The sequence below is a fragment of the Marmota flaviventris genome, chromosome 12, assembly GCF_047511675.1.
Source record: "Marmota flaviventris isolate mMarFla1 chromosome 12, mMarFla1.hap1, whole genome shotgun sequence".
In the NCBI taxonomy this organism is placed as follows: Eukaryota; Metazoa; Chordata; class Mammalia; order Rodentia; family Sciuridae; genus Marmota; species Marmota flaviventris.
The window spans coordinates 62,973,842-62,995,429 of record NC_092509.1 but is presented as its reverse complement, the minus strand read 5'-3'; the positions used below and the strand labels follow the sequence as shown (position 1 = coordinate 62,995,429).

The 21,588-nt window shown below is 34.1% G+C and overlaps 1 protein-coding gene across 1 annotated transcript in view; it reads right to left on the bottom strand.

Moving 5' to 3' along the window:
• Eprs1 (glutamyl-prolyl-tRNA synthetase 1) overlaps positions 1 to 21,588 on the bottom strand; it is a 73,600-nt gene that overhangs the window by 9,245 nt on the left and 42,767 nt on the right. Inside the window, exons 19-28 of the mRNA XM_027934723.2 lie at positions 12,780 to 13,013; positions 11,535 to 11,797; positions 8,459 to 8,510; positions 7,771 to 7,980; positions 7,378 to 7,450; positions 6,075 to 6,154; positions 5,744 to 5,845; positions 4,993 to 5,148; positions 3,508 to 3,705; positions 2,871 to 3,044 (exon numbers count right to left, since the gene is read on the bottom strand). Of these exons, the coding sequence (XP_027790524.2) occupies positions 2,871 to 3,044; positions 3,508 to 3,705; positions 4,993 to 5,148; positions 5,744 to 5,845; positions 6,075 to 6,154; positions 7,378 to 7,450; positions 7,771 to 7,980; positions 8,459 to 8,510; positions 11,535 to 11,797; positions 12,780 to 13,013 (1,542 nt within the window). The remainder of the gene's footprint in view (positions 1 to 2,870; positions 3,045 to 3,507; positions 3,706 to 4,992; positions 5,149 to 5,743; positions 5,846 to 6,074; positions 6,155 to 7,377; positions 7,451 to 7,770; positions 7,981 to 8,458; positions 8,511 to 11,534; positions 11,798 to 12,779; positions 13,014 to 21,588) is intronic.

Here is a 21,588-nt window from a genome sequence, read left to right as displayed (position 1 = left end):
TGAATGTTCAGTTGTTATGAATTTATGTTTCTGAGGGGAGTAAAAACCCTAAGGTTTAGGGAGATCTTTCATTTTGGGGCCTATAACCTTCCTGAATGATCCTTTAAAACTAATTTAGGATTTTAATATTATAAGTCAAGTACTTCATACAATTTAGTTGCTTAGTGGTACTCCTATGGAGGACACTAATGGGATGACTGACAAAACATGCCTGGGCTCTAGAATTAGATGGTAGTAATGTACCAGTTTGTTGGTCATCATGTAGGACAATGTAGGATAATGTTCTACATGGATAGACAGTAAGGCAGTGGGGTTAGAATCTTATATTCTAATGGCGCAATCCTTTGTACTCTACTTGCTTTATTATAAGTTTGTGACTGTTTCATGATCAAATATTTTACAACCCAGGTAGAAAAAAATAGCAGAGGTGGAAAAACAGAAAGACTATCTGCAAAGAAGAAAGAAATATGAAAGGGAATAATGAAGCATCAAAGATGGAAGGTAATCTAAAGTCAGATAATAGAGGAGGCAATATTTTATTAATGGTTTTTTCTAATTAGTTATAAATTTACTTTCAACCTCGTTTTTTAAAAAAAAGGTCTTCATTCATTCATATTATTTTCTCCTTTCTATTTTCATAATACCAGAGAGAGCTAAAGAAGAATTATGGGCTCTGGTCTAGCAACCAAACAATAATATATCTCATGTATTTATTTGAACAATACATATATATGTCATGCATACATGCACACACTGTACAAGGTTAATTGCTTATCAAATGAATGTGTATCTACATTTCCCCCAAAATGTCCTCTTTTAACATGAATTCTTGGACTATGTGGAAATAAAATGATACTAAAAGGTGCAATTAGTGGACTGGGGTTTGTAGCTAAGAGCTAGAGCACTTGCCTAGCAGGCACAAGGCCCTTTGTTCACTCCTTAGTACACCCAAACAAAAAGTGTTATAGGGTAAGCAATCCCTTGTTCAAAATGCTTAAGACCAGAAGTGTTTCAGATTTTGAAATATTTGCATAGACTTTACTAAATTTCCCTAATGTGAAAATCTTAATACCTAAAATGTTACAAAATCTGAAACTTTTTGATTACAACTGAAACTCAATTTCTATCAATATTTTTCATGAGCTAGTGAAACTTTCATTTTTAAATTTTAGGTATGGAGTTTAGAACTTAGGTACTTTATTTTCTCTCTGAGGAATATAGATTAGGAAGGTGCAATAGACCCAAATCATGGTAAGAATGTCTCTCTCACACAGTACAGGTCACCAGGGAAGCCTAGTGAATGAGAAAGATCAAAGCCAAGTCAGTGTTAGGAAAAAGAATGAATAAGAGGAAGAGGAGGAGGAGGGATTCAGAAATGCATACGAATGACAATTTTTCTTTCCTTTTAACTAAGTTCATAGCAACAGTAAGTTTCTTTTTTAACATTTGGTACCCAGTCAAGTATAAATTGATTTAGAGAAACTGCTACTGATATCATATAACAGCTATTTCTAAGTAAGAAAAAAAGATTACAATTACAGACGAAATTATACAGAGAAAATATTCACCTTTAAAGTCTTCACTAAAGGTAGGAGAATATATAAAGGAGAAAGCGCATTAGATAAAAGGGAAGTAACACAGATTTTCAGCACAGAAGATTTATCTCAGGGGACATTTAAAAAAAATTATCAGCAACTGTGGGGATGCTAGAAATATTAGTATGGAATAGACCCAATACTGTCAAGCTTCCAGGTTTGAAAGCTTAGAGATGCAATCTCACTTACTTTATGTTTGTGTGGGTACATGTGTGGGGGTTGGTACTGAAGACTGAACTCAGGGTATTTCTCTAACTGAGCTATAACTCCAGCCCTTTTTGTTTTGAGATAGGTTCTCCCTAAATTGCCTAAACTGGCTTTGAATGCTGGATCCTCCTGCTTCAGCTTCCTGAGTTGCTGGGATTACAGGTGTGCACCACCACACCTGGCAGCTTATATATTCTTGACTCCTAATTTTGAGATCCAATTAAGATTTTGTGTCTCAGCAAAGAAAAAAATACTAAATCCTAGAAGTTTATAAAATGGAATTAATAGCATAGATTATCTATTAATGACACTGTAATAAAAGAATTAGGCTTTTTTTAACAAATAATTTTTTAGTTGTAGGTGGACACAATGCCTTTATTTTTATTTATTTATTTTTATGTGGTGCTGAAGATTGAACCCTAGGCGAGCACTGTACCACTGAGCTACAACCCCAGCCCCAAGTTAGGCTTTTTTAAACAACATAAAAATCAACAAACTGATGTGAAATAATGTGGTACAAAAAAATCAAGTAAGAAAATCATCTCTTGACATTTTACTATTAATTATAACAATGCTAGCTGGCTGATGCCCGTGGATTATTGTTCTGATATTCTTACTGGTCAAATAACATTATTTGAATTCCTAGTATACACATTTTAATATACCAACCATGTGAAATTTATTCATTATAATCAAAAGCTTTAAGATCATTTTTTTATTCTAACATAATAAAAATAGGCTTCCACAAAACCTTTTTCTTTTTGCAGTGCTGAGAATCAAATTCAGGATGTTGCACATGCTAGGCAAGTGCTCTACCACTGGGCTACATCCGCAAACTCCATTAAAACTATTTTAAGTTTAGAAAATATATAAACTTTAGGTATCACTATTATAATTTAACTGAACTGTGTCAGTGCTGAACACTTGGTTTAAGTGAAGAAGAAAAGAACTCATAACTATAAAAATAGAGTAAAGTAATAAAAGCCTTAAGTTTAACAAAAAGAAATGAAGAGTAGAAAAAATGTAAACTGAGGGTATAGGAGTAAACAATACAACTAAGGAATTTACCTTGAGTTCCCAGTGATTAAATTTCCAACCCGGAGAATAGTTATCTCGCAAATCGACTTTTACACGAATATTAACACTGCGTAACCGCTTTTGGTAATCATTGCATTTTGCAATCAGTGCTTCTTTGTCTTCTTCAGAAAGTGCATTTGTAATACCACAGGGAATAACCACCACCTAGAATTCAGCACAAAGAAAAATCATACAGAAGAAATGAAGCTCTATGCTGCATAATATCCAGGAGTGAAACCATATGAGTGACTGTTAACACAAATCAACTTGTGTGATTTCTAATCTACATATAATTCCTAGTAATTTGCTACACATCCCTATCTACACTAAGGGCATTTTCATCTGACTTACTATATTTAGTTTAACTTATTTTAAATCATTTAAAAAAATAATTAAGAAAAAGTTTTATACAAAGTACCTTTAAAAATTAAGAGTAGAAACAATAAATAATATAAATGATATACATAGGTACACAAACACAACACTAACGTCTGTGTTGTGTTCTAATGTTCCTATTACCAGCAAAATCTACCCAAATGAGATTCAGAAAGTCACCCCTTCAAATTTCCTTTGGTAAACATAGCTTGTATTTTTTAAATGGAATGATAAACGGAAATATTCTCCTTACCTGAACACAGGCCACACGGGGTGGTAATATTAAGCCCATGTTGTCCCCATGAACCATGATCATAACACCAATAGTTCGAGTTGTTAAGCCCCAGGAGCACTGATAGGCAAATTGCTTCTCTCCTGGTGTCTTTGGATCTTCAAAAATGATTTCACACATTTTGGAAAAATTCTGGCCTAAATGATGTGATGTTGCTCCCTAAAATAAAAATACAAACATAAGCTTTAATTTTTAATAATCTCTTATTAAAAATGAGTACTATTAGACCACACACTTTAAAATAGCACTACAACTGTTTTATCTCTTTTTATACATAAGGTTTTAAAATATAACTAATATAAAAATTGACTAGGGTTAGTCAAAAAATACTATATAAGTGTTTTGCTTTGGGACAGGCCTTTACATAGGAATAATCTGACCTACACAATTTAAAAAGGATTCCATTCTTTGGTTAATTAAGGATATAAATCATGACTTAATTGATCATGGAGATTTAAAGTAAAGGAGAGATGTGCTGAAATTGTAATATGGCCTAGAAAGCACATGACATACTTTTTGTTTGTTGGTTTCTGAGATGGTGTCTCACTATGTTGCCCAGGATGGCTTCAAAAATCAAGATCCTCCTGCCTAGTCTAGAGGCATGAGCCACCAGCCCTATTCATTTAATTTTTGAATGGTACATTAAAACATAAAAATTGTACATATTAATGAAGTAACATGATTATTTTGATACATGTATACATGTATATATTTGTGCAATGTTTACAGCAGGCTAAACATATCTCCTAATTTTATCATTTCTTTATGGTAAAAACCTTCAAAATCCTTTCTTTTACCTTTTTGAAATGTATACTACTATTATCTAAGTTATCCTATTGTACAGAAGCAAGCCAAAACTTCTTGCTCCTAACTCTAACTTAGTACCTACTGATTAACATTTCCCCACCACAGACTACCCTTCCAATCTCCCCAATCTCTGTTAATCACAATTCTATTATTAACTTATATGAGATCAATTTTTTTTAGATTCCACATGTGTGGGATCATGCAGTACTTGTCTTTCTGTGCCTGGCTTATTTCATCATAACATAATGATTTCCAGCTTCATCTATATTGTTGTAAATGACAGGATTTCATTATTTTATGTCTGATAGTATTCCACTGTGTATATGACTACATATTCTTTATTCATTTATTGATTGATGGACACTTAGGTTGTTTCCAATTCTTGGCTATTTGTGAATAATGATGCAATGATCATGGGAGTGCAGTTGTCTCTTCAACATACTATTTCATTTCCTTTGGATGTATCCCAAGGAGTGGGATTGCTAGATCATATGGTACTTTATTTTTTGAGGAAAATCCATGTTTTTCCATTTGGCTGTACTAAATATTTTGTACGAGAGACTACTTTTCTTATCACAGAAAAATTGTTGGATCTGCCCATGGACTGTGCTTACAGTCATCTATGCAACAGTTTGATACCTGAATAGCTCTTCCACTAGCGGATATAAATGCTTCTACTGTAGTTGTGTAGTCTCCTCCTGCAAATTTTTCCTTTTCAGTCTTTCTTCCTCTTACAACAGGAATTGCCAGGAGTTCTTCATATACCCGAGCATATAATTCAAGTATCTGTAAGACCTGTATTTAAAATAACATGTGTTCAAATTCAGGATGTATTTATTCATCATAAGTCTATAAAATTATACTATTTAAAGCTAATTGTGCTGGAAAAAGCACTTAAACAATAAAAAGGAGAAAGTTAAGTAACAAGGAATGTAAGATTCATTAAGAATATATCCAAGATGTGGCTCAGTGGTAGAGTGTCCCTGAATTCAATCCCTGGTACCTCCACCAAAAAAAAAAAGGACTATATCCAAGAAAGCAGTGTGAAGTTAAATAACTATTAAAAATGTATATAAATTTGGAATATAAAAGAACATAAATGATTATGAAGAGATATATCGCAATCTGAGTAAAAATTGCCTGAAAAATGCGTAATTTTAATAATGAAATTAGAAAGTTTTCTATATTTTAAGATCCAAAAATATTTTCAAAAATTTAAAATAGCACATTTCATTTATCAATAAAATCTCAACAAAAAGTTCCTTAAATCTATATTCATTTCAATTGATTTGATTTTTCTTTTATCAGGTAATACATAACTTTTAAGTAATAAAAAAGCAGAGCCTGAACAAACAAACGGAATATAATTATACAAGACAATTTTCTATACCTCTTCTGCTGCTTCTTCAAAGGTAGCAAAAGCACTGTGCCCTTCTTGCCAAAGGAATTCACGAGTTCGGAGGAAAGGCTGTGGGTGCTTGAACTCCCAACGCTAGAAGAGATAAAAGTGCAGTTTGGTCACCTGCAAGCTTTTCAATTTTTATTAACAACTTTACATGTGAGTAATCAAAACTTAACTATGATCTAAAATACTTCAAAAAATGCTTTCATACTCCCAAACCTTTAAGTATAAGACTAAAAGAACACAAAGTATGTTTTTCTGAAAAAGTAAAATGAATAAAAATAATGACAAAAGAGTATAGGAAGGTGTATATACCTACCACCACATTGCACCACTGATTGAGCCTGATGGGCAGGTCTCTGTGTGACTGCACCCATTTTGCATATGCAGGATACATTACTGAAAGATGTAGAGGGAAAAAGGCAGTTGATCATTTAAGACTTTATTTCATCTGTAGGCCAGTAAGAGTTAAACCAGCAGTAAAACAGCAATTAAAATGTGTATTTGTGTAAATGTGTTCCCAGTGTTAAAATGGTTAAGTGAATAGCATTATTGTTTTAATAAAGCAAATTACTCAACAATATAAATCTACCTAAACTTGTTTATACTCTGTTCTTCACATGAGATTTGTATTTAACATTAATTTGACTGCTTTCATGTTCTGTTTTTGAAAACTAGCACATGCCATGTTCTATGTTAAGTTCTTTGCATTCATTATCCTATTCAGTTCTCATGTTCAACTCACAAAGTAGATGTCATAGAAATTCTAAAGATGTGAAACTTACATAACTTACTAATTCAGAAGTTATGTATCAGAATTGGAAGGATATGAAAGCTTTTGCCACAGTTCATAGCCTACTCATGATCTACAATTAGTAAAACAAACCAAAACACAACTCCACTAGTCTGGTATATGAGAAAAAAAGCTCACATCATAACTTCAACAATGCATTCATTATACAAGGGTAATGCTAGAAGTACAAAAAAAAAAAAAAAAAAAAAAAAAAAAAAGAGCAAACAATCCTTAACTAGAGTCACTTTAAAAGACATCATCAAACCAAGAGATTCAAAATTTTCAGTAATATTCCTATTTACTGTGTTTAATTCTAGGAAAATGACTCAATCTTTCAGAGACCTTTTGTCCCTGCAACATAGAGATACCAATAGCTGCCTCTACTTTTCTTACAGCATTATTGTGACACTAATAAAAACAGATGTGAGTAAAAACACTTAGTAACCTTTAAAAACCATTCCTGAATGTAAATCTAAATATGTTAAAAGGCAACAAAATTTGAAAATATAGCATGAAGATTAATTAGGTATTTATAATTTTATAATCAATCCCAAGAATAAAACATTATCTCAGTAAGATTCCTTGAAAAAAAAAGATTCCTTGAAAGGGAATTACTGAATTCAATAAGTCATTTTAAGTTTATTGCTGAAAAATTATAGCAAGAAATTTTAAGATAAGTATTTTCTTTAAAATCCTCTATCCTAATTATAAAGAGTTCTGAAACATTGTCACAAGGATTATAAAAAGCACAAAAGTTGGGATTTAACTTTAGAAGCTGTTTCAAATGTTTCAATGAGTCTTCTCTTGTGCTCCAAGGCCTGTTTCTCACCTGTTTCACTAGTAGGACGAATGGCAATTGGTTCTGCTAACTCTGTTTTGCCAGATCTTGTAACCCAAGCAACCTAGTGAGATAAAATCATTTTTCATACAATTTTAATGGCATTTTAGAGCAACAATAAAACTTAGGCAAGTTTTCTCTATTTCAGGTTTTCTTCATATCAATTAAGGCAAGGTAAAATAACAGATGCTATTACTGTGAGGAAGGTTCAAGTCAGTTAATCAGTTATGAGACATACAGAATTACAACTTTCCATAAAAACAGAAATATAATTTTTAAATAAAAAATGACTTTGTTTATCTAAATTGCTTTTGATAAACTACTGATATAATTTTGAATTTATGAAACAAAACTGCAAAAAATAAAGCAAGCAAGTTAGCTTACCTCAGGGGCAAAGTCAGCAACATGAGTCTTCTCTTTCTCTAAGGCACCTTGAGACACAAATATGGGGAAATAGCAGTTTTCAACACCAAGTTTCTTGATCTCAGCATCAAAAAAGTCCTTGATGGATTCCCAAATGGAATATGACCAGGGACGAAGAATATAGCAGCCACTTACATCATAGTATTCAATCATTTCTGACTTTGTGATGACCTATTTAAGAGAAAAATAGTCTATAAGACCTATATTTAACCGAAATTCTAGTATAAGTGGTAACAGTATATGGTATCAAAATCTCAATGTGGAGGCTTCTCCTGTTTGTATATCTTCATTTTGGAAGGTCTGAATGATAGTAAGCCAGATAGTCCTAAACTGAGAAGAGCAACATAAGAAGGCTCTAAACTTTCAAGAATTAAATTCCAACCTTGCCTTTGCTATTAACTTGACTCACCTCATTATGGGGAAAAAAAAAAAAAAAAAATCAATGACGACTCTCATGGGGCTACTTTTCAATTTAATAATTTGTGTGGCAATGCTTAGAAAATTATGACACGTTAAAAGACTATAGTGTATATTACAAAAGGTACCATGCATTATTAACTTTTTACCTGGACTTTAAACATAAAGTTTAAAGTATAAAAATCATCTTTTTGACATTTAAAGTATAAAAATCAACTGAATGCATACTCACTTGAGAATACCAATCAGCAAGATTTTCTTCTTTTTTTGCTTCAAGACCTAACCTGGAGATAAGAAAAATAAAGTATGAGCCAGGCATGGTGGCACATGACTGTAATTATACCAACTCAGGAGGAGGCATGGTGGCACATGACTGTAATTCCACTAACTCAGGAGGCTGAGGCAGGAGTACTGCAAGTTTGAGGCCAGTCTCAGCAACTTAGCAAGGCCCTGTCTCAAAACAAAAAATAAAAAGGGCTCAGGAGGTTGCTCAGTGGTAAAGCATTTTTGGGTTTAATCTCCAGTACTAAAAAAAAAAGAAAAAATGAATCCCTTTATTCATTAATTGCTTTTAAGATGTGTCTAAGTCTATTTTCTGTTGCTATTAAAAAACACCTGAGTCTCAGTATTCAATAAAGAAGTTTATTTGGCTCGTGGATCTGGAGGCTGGGAAGCAGGACATGACGGTGTCAACAACTGCTAGGTACCTGGTGAAGATCTTGGTACAGCATCATAACATGGCAGAGTCATCATATGGTGAGACACAACAGTATGCCAGCTCAGCTCTCTCTTCCTTTTTTTATAAAATCACTAATAAATCATGAAGGACCCACTTTCATGAACTCAGTTAATGCTAATTACCTCCCAAAAGCCCTAGCTCCAAACAAATGTAGGGATAAAGTTCCCAACATGTACTTTGTGGGAATATATTCAAACCAAAGCAGGTTGAATAGAAAATAAAACTTTTAAGGTTCATTTTCCTTTGTTATCAGTTATTTCCATATATATATATATTTCCTATATTCTTTCCCAAAACAGTTAAATCTTTACTTAAAAGATGATAAGATATTACCCCCCCAAACTAGCAAAGTCAAAATAAAAAAAAGTATTATTTTAATGCAGACATCTCTTTTACAAGTTTTTTTAAGGTAATGTATTTGCAATAAAGACAGCCTATTCACATATATTTTCCATTAAAAAATAATTTTTTGTAATCTCAACTAAGTAAAATTATAGTGAGTAAAGTCAGTCTCATTGAAAGTTAAGTGGAAAGAGTAACAAAAAAACAATAGCTATCCACATACACACATATGTCTGGAAATAAAGGGATATACACACATATACACACAAACTTTTATTCCAAAAGTTTTTCTTTCAACTGTAGTAAATAGAAATTGTATAAGCAGTTTTAAATTAAACTAGATCTGCAATTTTAAAAAAACAAAACAAAGAAACTCCCACAAAACTATTCCAGACAATAATCCTTTTTTTGAAATAGCAAACAATTACTCAGGGAACTTTGGTCTCATGATGCCCACAGAAAGATAGACCCATTAGTTTTGTTTTTAATAAAAAGCACATTTAAAAAAATTTAAAGGCTTTATTGGTTTAAATTTTTATTATTTTTTTGGTAGCAGGGATCGAACTCAGGGGCACTCAACCACTAAGCCACATCCCCAGACATATTTTGTTTTTTATTTAGAAACAGAGTCTCATTGAATTGCTTATCGCCTTGCTTTTGCTGAGGCTGGCTTTAAACTCTTGATCTTCCTGCCTCAGCCTCCCAGGCTACTCGGATTACAAGCATGCACCACCACACCTGGCTGGCTTAAATTTTTAATGTATCTTCATCTGTATTCTCCATTGTTTTATTCTGATGCATCCTAATGACTATGAGTTCTAGCTCTTTCACAATCAGAAAGTAAAAGGTGAAAAGTTCTACTTTCTTTCACCATTCTATAAATCTGATCATCCAGTCAATAAGCAAAAAGAATAACTGTTGTATTCTCTTGTTTAAGGAAATACTGTATAATGTGAGGTAAAAGGAAACACAATTTGAAATTCAGCTAAACAAATCTAAAACCAAGGTATCTCAACACCACCATTTTCTTCTTGTCCAGTACGGGGGCACACACCTGTAATACCTGCAACTCAGTAGACTGAAGCAGAAGGATTGTGAATTCAAAGCCAGCCTCAGAAACTTAGTGAACCCTGTCTCAAAAAAATAAAAAATAAATTTAAAAAGGCTGGGATGTGGCTTAAACACCTTTGGGTTCAATCCCTGGAAACTGCTCCCACCCCTGTCAAAAAAAAAAAAAAAAAGAAGAAAGATAGAAAAGGAAACTTATTACAAAGGTTTATCCAATTTTGGTATGAAGATTTAGAGCTAAGAGAAGTACATTATTGAAAGAGATTTGAAAATGCTGAAAGGGAAGTATAATCTACTTTTTGTTTTTAAACAGGTTAGTTTTATATTTAAACCATGAATTTTAAAATTCTGTTGGGAATGAAGTTCTTACTTAGTTCCCATGAAAGATTTTCACTTGAAAAATCTGCTGAAAGCACAGGACAATGTGTAGTTAGGCTACCAATTGTGTTAATAAAAGGAACATTATGTACATTTGTATTTGCTCTCTCAATAGACACAGAAGAAACTAGAAGAAATGAGTATTCCTTAACTAAATGCTTGGAACCCCCAATGTTCCAAGATTTAAAAACTTTTAAATCTTGGAATATTTGCATAGACACTACCCATTGTGCATCCCTAAATCAGATTTTCAGATTAAAGATACTCAACCTTTAATAATGATTACTAATTCATTTTGGTGGTGAAGGAAATTACAAAGATGGAAAACAAGCACGGGAACTTCTTATATTCTTCCACCAAGCAAATGAATGTGTTACTGGGGTCGGAGGTGCGACCTAGGATTGATCTAATCAATCTATCAATCTCAATTACCTACCCACATCCCGGGCCCTTTTTTGTATTTTAGAGACAGGGTCTCACTGAGTTGCTCAGTGCCTTGCTTTTGCTGAGGCCAGCTCTGAACTCACCTGCCTCCTGCCTCAGCCTCCCAAACCGCTGGGATTATAGGCGGTCGCTGTGGCTCGCAGCTGTGTTTCCTCTTTTAAAAGTTAAAAAACTGAAAATTAATAGAAGGTATCTGCTTATATTACATTAGCAACCAAACCGGTGACTTAATTTAATAACCAAATTAACCAAAATTTGTTCATTTAAAACAATGATTTAGAATTGAATTCATTCAAAACTGTGTTTCACTTCAAATGAAGTTTCTGTGTTTTATTACCTGGTCTGTTTCTTAGGCCCCTGTCCTTCTCCGGCTCCACCTGAAGACAGCCCACTCCCCTGGGTTTTATTAGAGTCTTTCCCTTGGCCATCATTTTGTTTTGAAGGTTTATTCTGCTTTTCTGATTTATTTTCCTTTTCTTTCTTCTTCTTATCTTTGTCCTCGGCCCCAGTGGCAGACACAGGCTTATACTCTACTCCTGTCAGAGACTTGTACTGTGCTTTCAGCTGGAGGAGTTCTTGTACAGCTGTATCAATTTGATCCTTTCATTAAACAAAAGAGGAAGAAAGAAAGATAGCATTTAATTCAAATAACTGTCAAAGCACATTTAAACAAATACCCAAAGTTTTAGTAGCAGGTTTGTAAATACAAGTAAAGTAACTACTGAAAATAACTAAAAGAATATAATAAACAGGGACAAAACTGTGCAAAAGACTGTCTGAAAAATAGTGTCTATAACTATAGTGTCCAAACAGTAATCTATAGTCACATGTGGCTATTTATAAAATACATAAAATTAAAAATTCATTTTTTTCAGTCACAATAGTCATATTTCAACCTCCACCTCCTTCTTCTAGCTACCATGGCTAGTGACTATTACACTGGACAGTATTATTATGGAGTATTTCCATCACTGCAGGAAATTCTATTAGAAAGCAATGGTATAGAACATGTATTCCATGGGTATCTAAGGTTAAGAGCCATTAAATCACAGAAGTTGAACATTTTGTGATAATAAAGATGGCAATAATCAAATTTCTATACTGGCTAAATTTCAAAACCTATGACAACTGTCTTCCATGCATGTGATTCTATATGGAAAACCGTACTCCTATGAACAAAATTAACATAAACTATACTAGAGCTCAAAACAAAACCTGCCATTTGAGACTGACAGAGCTTTAGGGGAGTAAAACAAGTATTAAGGGCCAAAATGTGCCAGGCACAATTGGATCTGGGTCCCTATACTCTAGAATCTTACAGATTAGAGGGAAACCTATTTTAACAATTAAAATATAGTATCATTAAGTACAATGTCAGGGAAGAGCAGTGTCATGTGAAAACACCCATTCTTTTTTTAGGGAAAAAAAGAATACACAAAATTTTTCTCTAAAAGGCAAGATAAGGAAGATAAGAAATTAAACATGAGTAAAAGTTCAACAGATACAATGGGGCAGAAAATGCTCCAAAGAAAACAGCATAAAATACAGAAAAACAAAAACACAAATAAAATACCACACTTACCTTAGAGACTTTTTCAGCTTTAAGTTTTCGAACTACTTCCCCTTGGGAAGCTACTTTGTCAAAAAGTACTTTCGCTTCTGGTGTTTCTGGACCAGCACTATCAGAGTTTCTAATAGGATTTGAATCTGAACTTTGAGATGATGGGGGCTGACCAGGTATATAGTCCTTCCCAGTTTTTTCTTTATACTCAGCTTTTAGGGAGAGTAAGCATTCTACAGCTTCATTTACTTTAGTCTGAGATAAAAGAGGAAAAGAGATAACTATAATACTTCCTGAAAATGTCATTAAAAATCTTGCACAGAATTCAGCTCCTGGAGGTCTACTGGGGTCCCACAAAACTGGCATTACATCTGGGGGTTTGTCCGGGATCCCCCAGGCCCCAGGACCCCCAAACTGGAGAGTCTAACACTTGTTAGACTTGTTATTTATGTGTCTGTTGTCTGTTTTGTTCTGACTAAGGCCTGTAGAATCTGTATTCTGGGCTGGTAACTGGCCTCGGTGGGCGCACTATAGGGTTGCGAGCCAGGGCTTCTGGGAGAAAAGTCCCAGCCCCCAATCTGAAGGGGATACTTCCCAAATCTGAGGTCGTCAGACCCAACCTGAGGGGGATGCTCCCCCAATCTGTTTGTAATCTCTTATCTTTTTGTCTGTCTCTGTTAAGTGTGACGGCATTGTTTTACTTTGGACAGATGCAGTGTCCCAAGTTCTGATCTGCCTTAGATGTGTGGAGGTAACTAGCTAAATTTTAGCCTGAAAATGTCCCTAGTATGCTTCTCCTGTTTCCCTGAAAGGGACCAAAAATCAATAGAACCGCCAGCTTTTCTGTTCTCACCTCTTACACCCCTTTGAGCTGTTTTAAAGAACTTTGTTAACTTTACTCCCCTTTGTTAAATGGGATTAGGGAAGCAATGTTTTCTTTTCTTCCCATAGTTGGAAATTTTTACCCCTCACACATCAGACAGAGCTCTAATCTCTAGGATATACAAAGAACTCAAAAAGATGAACAACAAAAAACCAAATAACCCAATCAACAAATGGGCCAAGGACCTGAACAGACACTTCTCAGAAGAGGACATACAATCAATCAACAAATACACGAAAAAATGCTTACCATCCCTAGCAATCAGAGAAATGCAAGTTAAAACTACTCTAAGATACTATCTCACTCCAGTAAGAATGGCAGCCATTATGAAGTCAAACAACAACAAGTTGCTGGCGAGGATGTGGGGGAAAAAAGTACACTCATACCTTGCTGGTGGGACTGCAAATTGGTGCAGCCAATTTGGAAAGCAGTATGGAGATTCCTTGGAAAACTGGGAATGGAACCACCATTTGACCCAGCTATTCCTCTTCTCGGACTATACTCAAAAGACCTAAAAACAACATACTACAGGGGCACAGCCACATCAATATTTATAGCAGCACAATTCACAATAACTAGACTGTGGAGCCAACCTAGATGCCCTTCAATGGATGAATGGATAAAAAAATGTGGCATTTATACACAATGGAATATTACTCAGCACTAAAAAAATAATAAGATCATGGCATTTGCAGGGAAATGGATGGCATTAGAGCAGATTATACTAAGTGAAGTTAGCCAATCCCAAAAAAACAAATGCCGAATGACTTCTCTGATATAAGGGAGGTGACTCAAAATGTGGTAGAGAGGAAGAGCATGAGAAGAAAATTACCTCCAGATAGGGAAGAGAGGTGGGAGGGAAAGGGAAGGAGAATGGGAATTGCATGGAAGAGGGAAGGAGACCCCCTTCTTTATACAGAATTCAGGTATGATGATGTGAGGGAAGAAAAAAAAAAAAAGAAGTGGGTCACATTAGATTGGGTAGAGAGAAGTGATGGGAGGGGAGGAGAGGGGAAGGGGGGAATAGAAGGACAGCAGAATAAAATAGACATTATTATTGCTGTGGGTATATACGTGACTACATGACCAATGTAATTCTGCAACCTGTACACTCAGAAAAATGAGAAACCATATCCCATCTGATTCAAATGTATGATATGTCAAGATCATTGTATTGTTATGTGTAACTAATTAAAACAAATAAAAAAATTTGGGGAAAAAAAAAGTTCATCTATATTGAACATGTACAGACTTTTTTCCTTGTCATTATTCACTAAATAGTACAACAGCTATTTAGATAGCATTTGTACTGCACTAAGTATTAAAAGCAATCTAAAGGTGATAAAGTATACACAAAGGCTAGGGATGTACCTCAGTGGTAGAACACTTGCACAGTATGCACAGGCTCTGAGTTCAACCTTGGTTTTGTAAAATATAACTAATTACAAGTATACAGAAGGATATGTGTAGACTATATGCAATACTATGCTACTAAATACAGGAACTGAACTTTCTCAGATTTTGGTAATTAAGGTTGTCCTGGAATGAATCCCCCACAGATATAAAGGCATGACTATACCTTTATATCATAAATAAGTTAAATCAAAAAAGAGACCCATTTTAGGGATGTGGCTCAGTAGTGGATTGCTCTCCTAGCACGTGAGGCACTGGGTTCGATACTCAGCACCATATATAAATAAATGGCTTACAAAGTGGAACAAAGATTTTCTCATCATTAGATAATAACACTTTTACTCTGATAACATAAATAACAAATGTCAGGAAAATTTTTTTTTGCAGTGCTTGGGGACCAAACCCAGGCCTTCATGCATAATAGGCAAAAGCTTTTACCACTGAGCTATACTCCAGCCCCCAGGAAACGTTTTTTTTTAAAAACCATTACTAAGAAATACATGCAATAAATATTGTGATTTTCTAAATAAATAAATAAAGATATTGTGTCTATCTACAACTAAAAAATATATTTAAAAAAAGAGATAAAACCATTTTAAATCAGTAATCTAAGTCAAAGAAAAAGTTAAAAATATAAATTATAGCCAGGTACGGTGGTGCATGCTTTTAATCCCAGTAGTTCAGGAGGCTGAGACAGGAGGATAGCAAGTTCAAAGCCAGCCTCAGCAATGGCATGGTGCTAAGCAACTCAGTGAGACCCTGTCCCTAAATAAATATAAAATAGGGCTGGGGTTGTGGTTCAGTGGCCAAATGACCCTGAGTTCAATCCCTGGTACAAAAAAAAAAGTAAATAAAATAAAAATATAAATTATACACACTGTCCCTTATACAAACCATAAAAATAAACATACACTAAAACTTTTCCACATTAGATAAGTAAACAGATAAATCAATTATAAGAATATCCACATAAACTCAAGTGTCAAATCTAGGTTTGTAGGTAGTGAAGTCAGAATGTATAAAATCAGAATAATGATTAGCTCAATGGTTTCCTTTACACAGTGCTTATTTTCTTTAGCTTACTAAACAGACATTAAAATAGTGGAAAAAATAAAATGAAGCTTGAGCCCACCTAAAGAAGAGTCATATCACTCTTTTAAAAAATTATGAAATGAGAAAGTATGTTGAAGTTATTAAATCAGATGGTCACCTGTATATTTCAACCTGATGTTTTAACATAATCATAATAAAAAAGATACACTTAGCCTAAGACGACACTTGTGGCTCTACCAGAAAAGACAGCAATGCAGACAAAGGACCTCAAGTTTGCAAACTGACATACCAGTGGGAACCTCAAGGCATTAATCAAAATTGCAAGGAAAAAATGCTTCCATATTACCCTATCCAATTTTTACTGCTAAATTATAACATCACTCCAAATAGCTAAGTGAAACCCAACAGAAGCTAAGATGGGGGCCACAGGAATGCAGGGAAGCACAGGAACACTTTCAAAGAAATTGCATACATGAGACAGCAAATTACGTACTTTGTCTAATTACTCTATAATATTTTCCAGCCTACTGACTTTAGAGTGTGTATACAAAGCACTGCACAAAGACCAGAGTAGGTTGTCTGATCTATATTCCTGACCTGTGTCTTCTTTATATTGTTTTTATAATTAAGATTATAAATATAATTAAAAAAATCAAAAGAATGCACAGTAGAATCTACCTTTTCCTAAGAAAAAGGGTATAGTAGCTAAAACACAGACAAGAAAAGGAAACTTATATTAGAATAGGAAAAAAGGGAATTCACTGCAAACATTTCCAGAAAGGAGGACTATGTGAATGAAAGAAGTTTTACACTACAAGCAAATATTCAACAGAGTTTGAAGTCAGTACACTTTTTCACACAGTAGGAAAAAAAAATTTTTTAACACGATTATAATTTAAAATGCTATAGTAAGAAAAGTAAGGCAAGGAAACTAGTTTATTATTGAGATACTGTAGGTACTTAATTTCACTTGAAATTGAAAGACATTGTGTGTGAATAAGAGTAAAATTATATACATTACTGAGCAATTTTCCCTGAAAATTTAGAAAGCACTTCAAGATTCTTGACAGGTACAGTTGTAATCTCAACAACACAGGAGGCTGAGGCAGGAGGATCACAAATTTGCTTCCAGACTGGAAAATTTACTGAGACCCTGTCTCAAAAAGGATTGGAAATATAGCTCAGTGGTAAAGCACCCTTGGATTCAATCTCTAGTACTGAGACTGAGATCGAGAAAGAATCTAAACATTCTTGAGAAATTAGCAATATAAATGTAAGAAATAATCACTATCATTTCATGGCAAGTTTATTCTGTATCAGACACTATGTTAAATATTTTATGTGGATTATTATACTCAATTTTCAAAACTATCCTCATTCACACTTTACAGAAGAAGCAAAGCTCAGAAAGACAAAGTACCTTATCCAAAGTTACAAAGAAAGTAGTAGAACTAGTATTTGAATCTAAGGTTTATTCCAGATGCTGTGATTTTTGATCACTATAGTATGCATGAAATTATAGAAGGCATGAGAAAATGATCAAAATGTTCATTTTAATCTTGATGCTGCAAAAACTGCTTTTCAAGAGAGATCTGAATATTCGAATATGTCTCTCAGAATACATAATACAGAACTGAAGGATAGGAAAGGATAAGAGAAACATAATCTCTTTTAATAGCTAATTTTAATTATTAGAAGGCTTTTACAATTTCCCTTTACAAAGGGATTGTATATACTAGTTATCATAATTATACAACAATAGAAGCTCAAAAGTAAAATAGTTTAAGTTCTTAAAAAACTGTTTTAAATTCATCTAACACATGCCACTATATACAGTTTCTGGTATAAATTCGTAAGAAAGAAAACAACCTACACAAAAGACTTCAGTGAAGGTTTCCAAATGGAATTTGAGGTAAATAAAAATGATCTTAAAAATTTATAATTCAAAATTGGGAAGAGAAAAAAGAAGGGAACATATCTGGTTACATTTAGAATGACAAGCTTCAAAGAGCTATTTTTGTTGCAGCCACTAGATGGAAACATTTCTCCATGGGAAAAGGAGGGAATTGTAACAAAGAAAATACCTAGTTCCTTAGCAATTTATGACAATAATATAACTTTCCAAAGTGGCCTCTACACCTGAATTCTCTATAAAAAAATATTTTTTAAAATTCCCCTTTGCTCCTCACTAGCACATCTGAGAGAATTATACCTGCATAAGAAAATCTCTAAAGGAAATGTTCCCACCTGATAAGGGGTGTCAGGGGTGGAGGGGGGGGAGTATAAGAACAGAGAATCCTACCTAACTAAAGGAGAATGCTGATGCAGGTAAATTTAGTGAGCTACAAGATTACAGGTTTTCAAAGAAGGCATTAAAAGAGTCAAATTATAAGAAATCCATTTGGCTTAAATATCTAAACCTATAAGAAACAGCCCAATAACTGAGTCCTGATCCTAGTACTCAATACAGCACAGTAAAGAGCTCATACCCTAGAGTCACACCTGGGTTACAACACCTCAGATTTTTCCTGGAAGATACCTAAACTGAAGTTATGTCTTGTGAAGTGTTTTCAACCACAATCTAATACAGGACAGATTCTATGCTTGTTAGATCAAAAGCAAGTGTGCATTAAATAGCAAGTACAAATAAAGCAGGAATCTATTAAACACAAATTCCAAACAAGAATCTTAAAAACCATCAAGGGAAAGAATGGATGTATTTCTTCTTCTAATTCCCACCCCCCCCCCCAAAAAAAAAAAAACTTTATTATTTGATCTGAGAATTTAAAAAGCTGTTTGGGGTGATATTATATGAGAGAGTGGTTTTCTAGAATAACCTATTTACTGCTCAAAAGGGTACAGTAACATTCCTTTCCTGATAAACTGTGATTTGGGTTTTTAAAACAATAACAACGGTGTAAAAAACAAAAGAGCAACACAGGCATGATGATGTGTGTCTGTAGTCCCAGTTACTCAGAAGGCTAAAGCAGCAGAATCGACCAAGCCCAAGAGTTCAAGGCCAGTCTGGGAGATCCCCATCCTCCAAGATCCTTAAAAACAGACAGACAGAAAGATGAACAGATTGATAAGCAGGAAGGCAAGCAAAGATGGCCGGAGTTATTTCTGATGGATTATTGTGGACACAAATAAAAGGTGCTATGAATCAAAATAAAATGCTGCAACTGCAATATTCAACAGTTATCAGTACTCCCTCCAGTACCTCTGGGTCCAATCCCTGGTGCACCCCCTGCCCCAAATAAAACCATACTCACTGTGCTCAGTATGTGCTCACTCAGATTTCAAAGCAGTAAAACATGCTCAAAATAAAGTTTCGTCTTTGAAACTGTAACTTTGGAAATTTAAAGTTAACATTTAAAATTTGAAGAGTGACTATAATTTTAAAAATAAAAAGAGGAAAAGGATAAGGAGGAAAAGGTTGACTTCTAGGTCTTTATTCCTTGCTCATCTTCTTGCTTATATGGTCTTTACACTTAAAAGTTCTAGCAAGTAAGTACCTATTTCACCCTACAGCAGAAAAGGAAAAAAAACGAAACAAACAAAAACAGAGCACCAGGCATGGTGGAAAAAGCCTGTAATCCTAGCTACTCAGGAGGCTGACGCAGGAGGATTTTTAGTTTGAAGCCAGCATGGGCAACTTAGTAAAACCCTCTCTCAAAATAAAAATAGGATATAGCTCAATGGTAGAGCACTTGCCTAGCATGTGTGAGGCATTGTGTTTGATCCCCAGCACTGCAAAACAAAAACAAAAACAATACTCCCCAAAACAATAGAGCAAGAAAAGTTTAACAACCTCCCTTCTTTCATGTTTAGTCGTCACCTCCTTACCACTAACTATGATACAGTAAAATAACTACTTTTTGTAGGAAATAGAACTGTAAAGAGACTTGGACATATTATTAATGTAAAATAAGCACAGACTTGCTTAATAATAACAAACTGGTAAAACTGATAATTCTCTAGTGCTTCTAATGTAATGCCCTCCAATTATCATTTATAATGGAAAATAACTTGAGAATCATTCAAAATTTGAATCCAGGGCTTGCAAATTTCAAAAGTTACTTCCATATTTCTCAATGGTTACTTAGACAAGCAAATAAAAAATATTCTTTGAAAATCAATGGGCTTGACGCTGGCTAAGCGGTAGAGCGCTTGCCTAGCATGTGCGAGGCCCTGGGTTCGGTCCTCAGCACCACATAAAAATAAACAAATAAAATTAAAAAGGTATTGTGTCAACTACAACTAAAAAAAATAAATATTAAAAAAAAAAAAAGAAAAGAAAGTCAATGGGCTTGGCTGTTGTGAAGATTAAAAAGCACATATTACACAGTGTCACAAGGAAGTTAAAGAGTAGTTCCATTCTCAATAACTGATATGGTTCTCTAGAAGAGAGAGCAATACTTACTATTGTTAGCTTTAGAGAAAAAGTATAAGCAGTAATTTGAAACACATATATAGTACACAGTAGGCATTCAATAAAAGTAAGCCAAACTAAGCTGAAGTAAGATATATTTCAATGTTAGTTATCAGTATCAAAACACCTAGCAAAACTACTTGCCCAACTGCCAAAGAAATTTAGATCTTTTTACTCATAGTTTAGATTTTTGTAACCTCAACAATGGTATTTCATAAAAGCATGATGTAATCCATTAACCTAACAGGATGAGAAATGTAGTTGACCACCATTATATCTTTTGCTGTCATTTACTCAACACATAATTAGCAGAATGTCAATGTATTCTACTCAGAATAAATAAATTTGAAGACCAAATCCCTTCCCCTCAAATTATATCCAGGAAGTGTCCAACATATACAGAGAGCAAAAATAATCCTAATGTCACCATATAGTGGAAACAGCAAGGATTTATATCCTAAATCCCTATATCTTGCAGCCTTTTTCCTTGAAGTAGTTTCTTGTTTCTGTTTGTTTTCACATAACCATAGTTCTGTAGTACTTTAATAGGCTCACTAAAGATAAAAGATGAAAAAATATCTCATATTTCACAATGAAAACACAATGAAATATTAACTACTAGGGCAAAAACCCATTTTCTCTCCTTAGGAGAGGTCCAATGTTCATGAATGGAAATATCTTAGGCAGTAGGGTTTCCAGTCAGATGCCTAGCAACTTACTAACTGAGGTCAAGAACTTGCAACCTCAAGTTTGTCATTCTCCAGCCTAAGTCCAAGACTCTGACAGGACAACAGATTTTCTGGTAACACTTTAGAACAATTCTCCAACCAAAAAGTAAAGCCCATAGTAATGACATACATCTCTGTGTTCAAGCTACAGCACCAACTCTACAATTTTTGAAAGCTCATCAATAACTGAATTATATCCAGTTATGGCACTATTTATTTGATCATGTTTTGGAACCACGCTGCTGTTTGAGTAGAACTATATATCTTCATTTTTAAATATGATCTTTACCTATCACAGATATTATTCCCTTTGTCTCTCTC